This window comes from Hyperoodon ampullatus (genome assembly GCF_949752795.1).
Source record: "Hyperoodon ampullatus genome assembly, chromosome: 13".
NCBI lineage: Eukaryota > Metazoa > Chordata > Mammalia > Artiodactyla > Ziphiidae > Hyperoodon > Hyperoodon ampullatus.
In genome coordinates, this window is record NC_136926.1 from 8,196,844 (window position 1) to 8,209,151 (window position 12,308).

Here is a 12,308-nt window from a genome sequence, read left to right on the forward strand (position 1 = left end):
GTCACAAAGGATAAACACCCAGAATTCCCTTATCAACAAAGCAGGACTGCAGAGGACACATTTACATGGGCCCAGGGTTTAAAGTCAAGAATCCTGAGTGAGAAGGCTGCCATCAGTTTGATGGCTTTCGGCCATTTACATAAAGTCTCTTTACCAGACAAATCAAGAAAATAAAAAACTGATTTTAGAGAGGGTATCGTAAACAAAGATCCACAGGGTCAGAGAGACATTCACCTAAAGGCCTTTTATAATCACACATCCAGAGACAAGGATAGGATGGATGGTGGAGGTAATAATACTGGATGGTGTTTTTTCAAACATTTAACATGTGCCCTGTACTGTACTAAACAGATACTCATTTAATCGTCACAATAATTCCAGGGGCTGGGTACTACTATTAGCCCCATTCTACAGATGAGGAAACTGAGGCTTAGAGAGGTTCAGAAACTTGACCAAGTCTCACAGCTGGCGAGTGGTTATAGTCAGGAGTCAAACCCAGAGCCACCTGACCCAGGAGCCTGTGCTCCCAGTGCTGCTTCCCTAGTAGGATGGCTTGGATCTGCAGCCATCAGAGAGAGGCTCCTGAGTGCTTACAGGAATTGTGAGACATATGGCCCATGATGGCATTTTGGTGAGTTTCATATGAATATGATCCTTAGACACTGCAGGTAGCAACTGAGTCTGTGTGGCACTGTGGAGGAGGGTCTCTTCCCAGCTGGACTACCAGGTAAGGGGCAAAGTGGAAAATGCAGACTCCCAGGCCCCATACTTCGAGATTCTGATCAGCTAGATCTGGGATGGGGCCCCGGAATCTGATTTTTTAGTAAATGCTCCAGGTAATTCTGTTGCAGGTTGCCAGTTTGGGAAACAATGTTCTAAGGAACATGCTTTAGAAACACAGCTCTAGGGAACACTTTTATGTGAGTTGCACAAACTTCGCGGGTAGTTGCTTCTGTTTCTGACCATATACTTTTACAAAATGAATACTGGCCAAAAGACCTTTCGAGGAGCTTAAAAAATCCCTGACTTTTTTTTCTTTTTGGCTGCGTTGGGTCTTTGCTGCTGCACACAGGCTTTCCCTAGTTGCAGCGAGCGGGGGTTACTCTTCGTTGCGGTGCACGGGCTTCTCATTGCTGTGGCTTCTCTTGTTGCAGAGCACGGGCTCTAGAGCGTGTGGCCTTCAGTAGTTGTGGCATGGGGGCTCAGTAGTTTTGGCTTGTGGGCTGTAGAGCACAGGCTCAGTGGCTGTGGTGCACGGGCTTAGTTGCTCCACGGCATGTGGGATCTTCCCGGACCAGGGCTCGAACCCGTGTCCCCTGCACTGGCAGGTGGCTTCTTAACCACTGTGCTACCAGGGAAGTCCCCCTGATGTTTTTAAGGTACTCATTCAAGACTCAGCTGGGTTTATGGGCTCTGAGAACTCATTTCTCCAGATGCTACTTGGAGAATAAAAGTCACCTTCCAGTCATACTTGGAGCACCCCCAAAAAGGTGATTCTGGGTAGGCCACTGAAGCCAAGGGAAATGACTGGGACCACAGCTCATATCACTAAAATGTGCTCAGACACCTACTGTGAACATTGAGTCTTAGCTGGGTTTCAGGAGTTATGTATGCTTGATGGTGAGCTGCAAAATGCTACATTTCTGGAAAACTATTTGGCAACGGGCCTTAAAGTTCATATTCTCTGACCCAGTAATTCTATTCCTAGGACTCTGACCCAGGAAAATAATCAGAGAAGTATGCAAAAACCATACACAGAGATGTGCATCACAGCCATGTCTCTGACAGCCAAAATACTTCAGACAACCTATGTGTCTGTCAACTGGGGAATGGATCAACTGAGTATACAGCCTTTCGAAAGCATGTTGTCTATAGCAAACTAAAAAGCTTCTGCACAGCAAAAGAAACGATCGACAAAATGAAAAAGCAACGTACAGAATGGGAAGAAATATTTGCAAACCACATATCTGATAAGGGGTTGATATCCAAAATACATAAGGGACTCACAACCAATAGCAAAAAGCCAAATAACCCACTTAAAAAATGGGCAGAAGGGCTTCCCTGGTGGCGCAGTGGTTGGGAGTCTGCCTGCTAATGCAGGGGACACGGGTTCGAGCCCTGGTCTGGGAAGATCCCACATGCCGCGGAGCAACTGGGCCCATGGGCCACAACTACTGAGCCTGCGCGTCTGGAGCCTGTGCTCCACAGTAAGAGAGGCCGCGACAGTGAGAGGCCCGCGCACCGCGATGAAGAGTGGCCCCCGCTTGCCACAACTAGAGAAAGCCCTCGCACAGAAACGAAGACCCAACACAGCAAAAATTAATTAATTAATTAATTAAAAACTCCTACCCCTAACATCTTAAAAAAAAAAGGGGGAGGAACAAAAAAAAAAAAAAAAAAATGGGCAGAAGACCTGAACAGACATTTTTCTAAAGAAGATATTCAAATGATCAGTAAGTACATGAAAAGGTGCTCACATCACTAACCATCATGGAAATGCAAACCAAAACCACAATGAGCTATCACCTCACACCTGTCAGAATGGCTTTTATCAAAAAAATAAGAGAAAACAAGTGTTCACAAGGATGTGGAGAAAAGGGAATTCTTGTGCATTGTTGGTAGTGATGGATAAAGAAAATGTGGGTTGTGTTTGTGTGCATGATAGAATATTATTGGAATATTAATTAGCCATAAAAAAGAAGGAAATCCTGCCAGGTATGACAACATGGATGAAACCTGAGGGCACTGCTCTAAGTGGAACAAGTCAGACAGGGAAAGACAAATACTGTCCGATCTCACTTGTATGTGGGATCTTAAAAAAAAAACAAACTCATAGAAACAGAAACAGATTGGTGGTTGCCAGGGGCAGGGGGTGGGGAGTGGGAGAAATGGGTGAAAAGTGGTCAAAGGGTACAAACTCCCAATTATAAGATACACATGTCCTGAGGATGTAAGGTACAGCATGGGGACTCTAGTTAACAATACAGTACAGTATATTTGAAAGTTGCTAACATAGTAGATTTTTAAAGTTCTCATCACACACAAAAAATTGTAACTATGCAAGGGGATGGATGTGTTAACTAACCATACTGTGGTAATAATTTTTTCATATATACGTATATAAAATCACTATATTGAATATCTTAAATGCACACAATGTTATATGTCAATTATATCTTAATAAAGCCAGGGGTGAAAAGCATATTATCGAGGAATTTTCACCACATGCTCACAAAACAAGTTACTGAGAATGTTGCTATACACGTATACATATACATACACACGTACTCTGTAAAATGTTGAGATATATACCTATATACACCATATAATGGCAATTCTTTGTTTATCTATGTCTAAATATAAAACAATAGAAGGAAGTCCACCAAAATGTTAATAATGATTACCTCTGAGTCATTTCTATTTTCTTCTTTATGGGTCTATTTTGTAAATCAAAGAGTTTTCAAATTAAGCTATATCCTTTATAAATCAAGTTTTCAGAGAATTGTTAATGAAATGGGAAATGCGTATCACATAATATCAAGTGAAAATATAGGATAAAAATATATATTCAATATCGTACCCATTAGTTTTTTAAAATTATATATATATATGTATTATATATAAATCAATCCAGGAAGATACCAATAACTATTGTCTCTGTGTACTGGGATTATAGGTAATTATTTTCTTCATTCCACTTGTGTATCTTTTCCAAACTTTCTACAATGAGAATGTGTTAGCATTTCAAGTAAGAGAACCCAATCAGTTGCATTTTAAGCCACAGTCTCCACGAGGACCATTTCCTCTGGTCCCTGCTGGGAGCCCCTTACAGCTGGCATGTGCTACGAGGTTCTGAGGAGCAGCTGCATCTCCTGAGCTCCATCCGCAGCCCGGGATGAGCACCCACCTCACAGGAGCAGCCCATTCACACAGGCCAGGTGAATGGCAGCTACAGGGAAAGGGTCACAACAGCAGGCATTTACTGAGCTCTTCCTACGTAGCCTACTCTGTGCCAAGCGCTGTGCGGGCATCAACTCTTTGAACTGGATGAGGCTGGTCCTCGTGCAGCTAGGGGCCTTCTGTCTAATTCCAAAGCCCATGCTCTTACGAACATCAAAATCTGGTAAGGAATCCGCCTTACAGGAATATCTTTATGGCAAGTCTGTTTCTAAGCAGTGCATCTGCTATGCCCAGGACCTCCTTTCTGATCCATTTCTGTAAGAATAGTGTTAAATTTCCACTTTGACCTATAATGACTGCTCCCTGAGGTCATTTTTATAAATAACACATCGCACGGCTGTTCTTGTTTTCATTCTACCTACCTTCTCTTCCGATGGGTAAAAGCCAATTGCTCTCATGACAAAAGGAAGCTCCGACAGGCAGATGTGTTCCGACACCTTTCTGGTCTCCATTGTATCAATACCTTGACTACGGAGCTGAGAATAGTAAAAATAGTCTTCCAGCTCCTATGTGGAAATAAAGTGGAAACACAACATGCATTTTTGGCTTAAGTCTAAAGCAGCCATTTAGACTTCAAGGACATTTACTAGAAAGTACATTTTAAGCTCAGTGGGGGAAACAGCTTTGGCAAAAAGCAAGAAGGTTAACCCCGGGCACATCTGTTTTACAGACTTAACTAGATGTTACCAGGAAGTGTTTACTCTGAGGACAATTACCCTGTAGAATTTTCCTTCCCTGCCACCAGACACCAGACCATAGAATGGGGTCAGGTCTTCGCCCCCAAGAGAAACTGCTGCCTCCAGGGCACTAGAACAACGAGAGAAACATCGTTATCAGCCAGCAGTCAGTCAGGAACGCAGCGCACCGCAAGGCCGCCCAGCTGCGGACCTCCGAAGGGTATCACAGCGAGGATACGATTAGGGTCTCTGTACACTTGTTAAGCAAATTCCCTCCAAAATGAAGCTGCAAATGGAAAATTCAATTTCAAGTGTGGAACCCAGTGGTACAGGGCACCCGCCTTAATGACGATGATATTCTCTCTTGCATGACAGGGCAGACACCTGGCAATTTGTCTGCAATCTCTGGGGGGAGGGAGGGAGGGAGGGAGGGTGGTGGGTCCACAGTCCCCTGAGCGGCCCTCCTGTAACTTTAGATCTGCATGTGACCAGAGCCAGAAGAATGGGACGTGGCACAGGTGGATGGCCGTCGCTAATTGCTTCCATAAAAACTCTGGAGGCCGCAAGGGACCCACGCCAGTCAGATAAAAATAACCCTCTGCTCTCTAACACAGGGTCAGATTTTTCCAAAAATAGGCCCTTTAAGTGGTAAGAAAACCTACTTTTTGTATGAGGCTGACTTTACCTCATACAAGATGCTAATAATAATATGATATCATCTTAATAATCCACTAACTGGATTTCTGCTAATCAGACGATTAGCCTCTTTGTAGGGTTATTAAGACACACTTTGTGCAGACCATGGTGGGGAAGTGGTTATGTATACAGAAGCTGGAGTCAAAGGGACACGCCTGTGAGCCCTGGCTCTGCCATTTGCAAGCAGTGTGATCATGGGCAAGTGACTTAACCACTCAGGGCCTCAGTTTCCTATTCTGTAAACTGGAAATAATTATAGGGTCTGCCTCAGGGGATTGTTGCGAAAATTAAAGTGAATGCACAGAAAGGATTCCACATGAAGCCCTTTATTTTTCTCCTGTGATGAATCTTTGTTGAGGTGTGGGGTTGATGTGAATCCCAGCCCCAGCACATTACTCCATTACTTGGGCAGATCACTGAACCCCTTGGAACTAGTTTCCAGATCTGTACAACAGGGATACCAACAGTGCCTACGTCACAGGATGGCTGTGAGGACACATCAGACAATACATGGAAAGCCCAGGGCCTGGCTCAGGACTATGATTACTGTTGAACTGGCTATTGAGGTGCACCTACAGCTCTCCAGCAAGAGGCAGCCACAAAACAGTCCTCGGTCCTCTTGTCACGGCCCCGCACAAGCCCCACGCAAGCAGGCTGCGTGAGGTCCATGGAGCTGGTGTACTCTCCAGGTGGGCCTGGGGTCCAGGTGGGCCTGAGGACCGTCTCCAGTAGGGCCCAGTCTTCACCCGGCTCTTGGCTCTGATATTACCCATCAAGGCAGGTGTCCAGCTGAGAGGGCTCCAGGCCAGGCCCAGGCCCAATCCCAACAGGCTCTGAGGGCAGTGAGGCCACTATTGGCCATTTGATTCTGAAGCAGGGCCAGGTAAAGGCCCAAGTGACATGGAGGAGCCTGTCACCACCAGGAAGGCCCCAGGGGACAGGCTCACAGAGCTCTGGATTCTCTGGGAACAGCCCTCCAGCAGTCAGGACTACACCATGTCCCCTGCTTCCTGGCCACCGTCAGCTCAGCTGACCTGAGAGCCAGAGGGACAGGGCTGGGCTTGTCCCACCAGAGCTGGGGCAAGAGACTCCCTCTCTCTGGTGTGAAATCCGGGGACTATCAGTGGCCGAGTTCCCACTGAGTGACGAAATCCAGCTCTGCAGAGAGTGACAGCAACAGCCGAGGCGAGCGGAGGGCAAACGCTGAGGGCGGGCCAGCCCGCTCTCCCCGCAGTGCGGTGACCCGAGACCCCAGGACCCGCTCGTAACTTCCCCTTTCTGCCTAAGTTGGGTTCTAAAGCTTGCCACAAAAAAAGAGGTCACTGGGGCACAAGATGGAGGTACGTTTATTGAAAACCTACTGTGTGTGTGCCCAGAAATATACTCAGTGCTTTTGGGAATGAGCTAAAGCCCAAGAAACAGTGAGCACTGCAACCAGCATACAGCAAGAGCTCAGTAAACGCTCCCTAGGGGGGAAGGGGGAGGGGAGGGGAGGGGAGGGGGAGGAGAAAGGGGTCCTAACCCCTAGATTGGGCCCCTCACTTCCCTGTGAGCTCAAACCAACAGATGGTCCTTACTTGCCAAATGTGTTAGAGTTGCACCTCCTACTCCTGGGCCTTACACACCATCTGTCGGGGCTTCAGACCAGGGTAATGAGCAGAACTGAAAGTCTTCCGGATTCACGACAAAAAATTTTATAAATAGACATTACTGTTTAAGAATACGTCAGTTTTATGTTTTTCACAGTTGTTACTGTAAATACCTTGTGCCTGTTCATGGATTATTTTATTCTAAAATATTTTGTCAGATGTGTATCAACCAAATTAAAAACAAAGGCTTTTATGTTAGCAACAAAAACAACAAAAAAAAAGCGGGGGGCTTCCCTGGTGGCGCAGTGGTTGAGAGTCCGCCTGCCAATGCAGGGGACGTGGGTTCGTGCCCCGGTCCGGGAAGATCCCACATGCCGTGGAGCGGCTGGGCCCGTGAGCCATGGCCGCTGAGCCTGTGCATCCAGAGCCTGTGCTCCGCAACGGGAGAGGCCACAACAGTGAGAGGCCCGCGTACCGCAAAAAAAAAAGGGGGGGAGGGAGGGGGAGGGAGGGGGAGGGGAGGGGAGGGGGAGGGGAGGGGAGGGGGAGGGGAGGGGAGGGGAGGGGGAGGGGAGGGGAGGGGGGAGGGGAGGGGGGAGGGGAGGGGGGGAGGGGAGGGGAGGGGGAAGAGGAGGGGACGGCGGGAGGGAGGAGGGGGAATAGCAATGTTAGAAATCACCACCCTCTAAAACAGCTCTGAACACGGTGATAATATCCCCATTTAACAGACGGAGAAATTGAGACTCAGGGAAGGGAAGGGACTTGCCTCAGGTCATACAGCAAGTAGTAGGGGAGGTGGGATTTGAATCCAGGTCTTTCTGCTCTTGTCTGAGCAAGGTAGCAGGATTACAGGGGGGGTGTGAGGTTGAGCACAAAAATGGGGGATTTTAAAACGGATGCCAGACAAGGAGAGAAAGAGGGTGGCCTGCCAGCCAAGACAGGGGGAAAGATGAGGGAAGGGGTCTCCCAGGGGAAGTGTGAGATGCTGCAATGATCGTTTGGGGGCCTAGGAGTGCGCTGGTTAAAATAACGTGAACGTGAGAGGATTTATCATCTTCATTTCACCCTACGACCCGCCATCAGTAGATCTGGTAGGGAATTTTGTTTGTTTACTTGTTTAGGGTTTTTATATTTCTTCCCATTAGTGAAGCACTGAACATATTAAAACACCAGAAGCAGCAATGAAGTGCTAATTAGTTTATAATGATCTTTTGTCCCTGAAAGAGATTAAATTGAAATTCTCAGAAGCCTGGACTCTGGCCATGCACAGGAAAGCTACTGGAAAGTGGGTGCTTTTTTTTGTTTGTTTTTTGAATCTCTACTAGTGCAGATCCCAAGATGATTGAGAAGAGGACAAAAACGAAAAAAGGAAGACTCTGTTCTCCCCCCAGGGTGTTGCTTGCCCCATCAGTCCAGGTAACAGGCTAGGTGTCCAAGAATTAAGCAGCTCATTCTGGGGATGTGATCAGGAGGTTCTTTTCAAGGGGAGAGTTCACCTCCAGCTTCTAAATTCCCAAGATCTGCCCTCTTAGGTGAAGGCAGAGGTGAAGGTCAGAGCTGCAACTGCAAACTGAAACCCCCGCAGTTCCAAAGCGGATTAACCTGGCTGTTCTTGCTCCTATTCAGGTTAAGGGGCGAAGTTTCGATGTCTGCACAGAAGAAAGATGTGCACGTGGCAGACAGTAAGGGGTATGCTTTTACTGGGAGCCATGAATCAGGTTTGCTCTTTTAGGAAGCTTGGTGCCTCCGAGCTGCTTTTACCCAGCTCCTCAATGGGACTCTGCCAGGCAGGGGGCCACCTGAGACGCAGGGGCTTGGAGAAGGTCGTCAGGCAAGGAACTGGCTCTGCCCTGGGGCTGCTCGCTGAGTTTGGGGAGATGAGAGGATCACCACAGTGGTTGCCCCCTTTTTTAGTAACAAAGATCCTGAGCTCATAGCAAATGCCTTTATAAGGAAGAAGAGACAAAAGGAAATGATTAATTTGCTGAGTCCTTATCCCTGTGCTGTGTGCTTTACATGTATCAGCCTACCTGATCCTTACAAGGATCCTGTAAAAGTCCCTATTTTTACCCCCATGTACCCCCATTTCACAGACAAGGAATCCAAAGATCAGAGCTGCTAAGAAACCTGCCCTAGGTCCCACAGCTAGCAGAGAGTAGGCTTCAGATTTGAACCCTTGTCTCTTTGACTTCAAAGTCCGTGTCTCTCTGATGCTCAACCATGCAATTCTCCAGCCTCGCCCTAGGCAGAGATTCTCGGCTCAGGGCAGGGGGTTGAGAAGAGTAGACTGAAAATACACATTTCAAATGATACTCTTACTATTTCTGTAACACACTCTTCGGAGATTCAGGCTAGATCTCTCTAACTGGTGTGAATTTGCAGGCGGCGACAGGGTGAGAAGTATCTCATGGGGCCCAGGTGAACAAGGTGGAAACACACGGCCTCACCTGCAAATACCATGGGTCCCTGGGACAGAACAGTAACCTTTTGTCTGCACATTAATATGAGCGGGTGTCGCAGGGAGCACCCCAAAGGCAACGCCTGAGTCTTGGCCGTCTTTGTACCCGCAGGCCTAGCACAGTGCCTGGCATGTCGTAGGGGTTTAATACCTGTCTGCTGTTCCTGAGTGAAAAGAAGGGGTCTCCACTCGACACCCTTCTTATGGGGCCAAGCTTCTCGCCGCATCACGTACCTTAAATTGATTTCCCACTGCACCACCGACCGGTCCTGCCCTCCTGCTGTGAAGGCGTAGCGACCGTCATAGGAAACGTCCATTCCAGCCACCCCGCTGGGGTGGCATATAAGAGCAGATGTCTTATGTGGGTTGCCATCAACTGGTAAGATCTGAAGTCCAACCTAGAAAGGAAGATGTAACTAGATATGCAGACTCAGATAACCGGGCCCCAGGCCGGGCCTGGCAGGGTCACCTGTCACCTCCAGATCTGTTTATGGGAAAGACCTGTGTGTCTAGAACCAGCCATCTCAGCGTGTGAGAGCTGCATTTCACATGGCTGGGGCTTCGCACACACCATGCCCTGCACGGTGGTCCCTTGGGAGAGAGACGCAGGTTCCACCAGGGACACAGAAAGGAAGCTTTCCTCCTATCTTCATGGTCACATGTCCAGGCTTTTCCAGGACAATTCTGGCATCTTATGATCTTACGCCTTCCCATATAGTCATCAAATATACAACTAAGTGTAACTAACTTGTAGGTCTTTATAAGATTTTTCCTTGTGAAGAAATCAGAAAAGAAAAACCCCTTGGTGGACCACGTGTCTTGTACTTTTGGGAGCAGAGGAAACGAGGTGACTCTTCTGAGAGTCATTCCCGCTCATTCATGGCCATTTTCACTGCGGAGCAGGATGGGAGTCGTGGGCTTGGCTGTGAAAGCCGGCTTTCTTGAGTCTTGAAATACCTGAGACTGCCTCCGGCTCCAAGTACACGGTCACCTTACGGGGCAGAGAGCAAAGGGCTGGTACCTTATCCCTGTTAATAAACACCATGTAGCGTTTCTGAAGTTCCAGAGGGGTTTTCACTGGGAGGATTTGTATCTGCTCAATGGGAGATCCGTACACTGGCCCGAGGAGCGTCTTTCTGCAAGAGAAAAAAGGAACGCTTTCTAAATTCCACAAATCCCAACGCAGGTGTTGTGACTTGCTCCCTTTCACGTTACCCTATACTTTTTAAATTCTGAATTTCCTGTCTTGCTGCTCAGCTAAGCCCATTGTAAGAACCTCTCCCTCAACCGCTAACAGCGGCCGTAAATAAGGGGCAACAGCTCCAAACGGCGAACGCTCTGGGGAAACTGTGCTTGTGAAGGATGCTCTTCACAGCCGCGGCTCTGACTTTCCTCCTTGACAGCTGAGTGAAGGGAACATTGTGCCTCAAGAACGTGCACGAGAACAAGGGATGGAAAAAAATGCTGCAGGGACGGGAGGAACGTCAGCAGGATGCGAGGAAACAGCCCCATCCCCAGGGCGGGGCCAAGACCTCAGCCTGGTGTCCAGACAGCTGACAGCGGGTCTAAAGGCAACGCGCGGATTTCCAAAAATCCATCTGTGCATCAAACTGTAATGAATCGCACCCTCACAGCAGTCCGACTTCTGAATTCAGACACTCTTAACGCTAATTAGGAATCTGATCTGAGGGGAGGCTTCCGGACAGGACCTCAAGCCCAGAGGTAGATTTTCCCTGAAGCTGGCCAGACCTGAGCATCAGGACCCCTTCCTTGCACACATAACTCCTGAGGCCTGGGAGGGGCACTAGCCACTTTTTATTCTTTTTTTTTAATATATATTTTTTACAGTATATCCTTGTAGCTTTATTTATTTATTTATTTATTTACTTTGGCTGTGTTGGGTCTTTGCTGCCGCGCGCAGTCTTTCTCTAGTTGCCGCGAGCAGGGGCTACTCTTCGTCGCGGTGAGTGGGCTTCTCACTGCGGTGGCTTCTCTTGTTGCAGAGCACAGGCTCTAGGCTTGCGGGCTTCAGTAGCTGTGGCTCGCAGGCTCTAGAGCGCAGGCTTAGTAGTTGCGGCACACGGGCTTAATTGCTCCACGGCATGTGGGATCTTCCCGGACCAGGGATCAAACCCTTTTCCCCTGTATTGGCAGGTGGATTCTTAACCACTGCACCACCACGGAAGTCCCCACTTTTTATCCTTAATTATATATCTTTTTTTAAAAAAGAGGACCCACAAAGCCAAATACACTTCACACCCCATAAAACTTGGGTCTGCCCCAGGGTAAGGACGGTAGCTATTTCATCTTATTATATTTTAAGCCCCTCATCGTTTGGATGTGTTTTCTCCCTGTGTCCCCTGCACCCAGCCCGTGTCTGGTGGGAACAGGAGATGCTCCTTGTATGTGTTTCTTGAGCACATCTCTGTGCCAGGCACCGTGACGGGAGGTCGGGACTCGGAAATGAGTGACATTTGGTTGCTAACCTCACAGCCTTGCAGGAACAACAGACACGGAAGCACCACGAGGGTAGAAGTGAGGTGACAGGCAAATTCCCGGCACGGAGCCTGCGCTGAGAAAGGAGTGATGGGACATCTATGAGGAGACATCTGGGCTGAGTTTGGGAAGGTGAATTGGAAAAGGCAGAGAAAATACGGAGGTAACGGAAAAACGGGCAGTGCGCGCAGGAGGTCAAAGGTATGGGTCGTGGACTATTGCTTGAAAACTGCAGAAACAGTAAAGGAGAAAGAAGGCTGGTGGTGGAGGGAGGTAAAACCGAAGAGGTGAGCAGGGGCGAACTCTGAAGGCAGACTTGACCGTGACCACTGGGCTGCAGGATGCAGGAGAGTATCAGGCTGGATGACCCAGGATCAGGTTTACGTGCACAGAGAATTAGGTGAAATGTTAAAAACACTAAAATGACCAGCT

General features: G+C 48.0%; 1 protein-coding gene across 1 annotated transcript in view; it reads right to left on the bottom strand.

Moving 5' to 3' along the window:
- CFAP251 (cilia and flagella associated protein 251) overlaps positions 1-12,308 on the bottom strand; it is a gene marked incomplete at its 3' end in the record, with an annotated part of 63,403 nt that overhangs the window by 13,368 nt on the left and 37,727 nt on the right. The window contains exons 16-19 of the mRNA XM_079717714.1: positions 10,402-10,516; positions 9,615-9,778; positions 4,677-4,767; positions 4,323-4,466 (exon numbers count right to left, since the gene is read on the bottom strand). Of these exons, the coding sequence (XP_079573840.1) occupies positions 4,323-4,466; positions 4,677-4,767; positions 9,615-9,778; positions 10,402-10,516 (514 nt within the window). The remainder of the gene's footprint in view (positions 1-4,322; positions 4,467-4,676; positions 4,768-9,614; positions 9,779-10,401; positions 10,517-12,308) is intronic.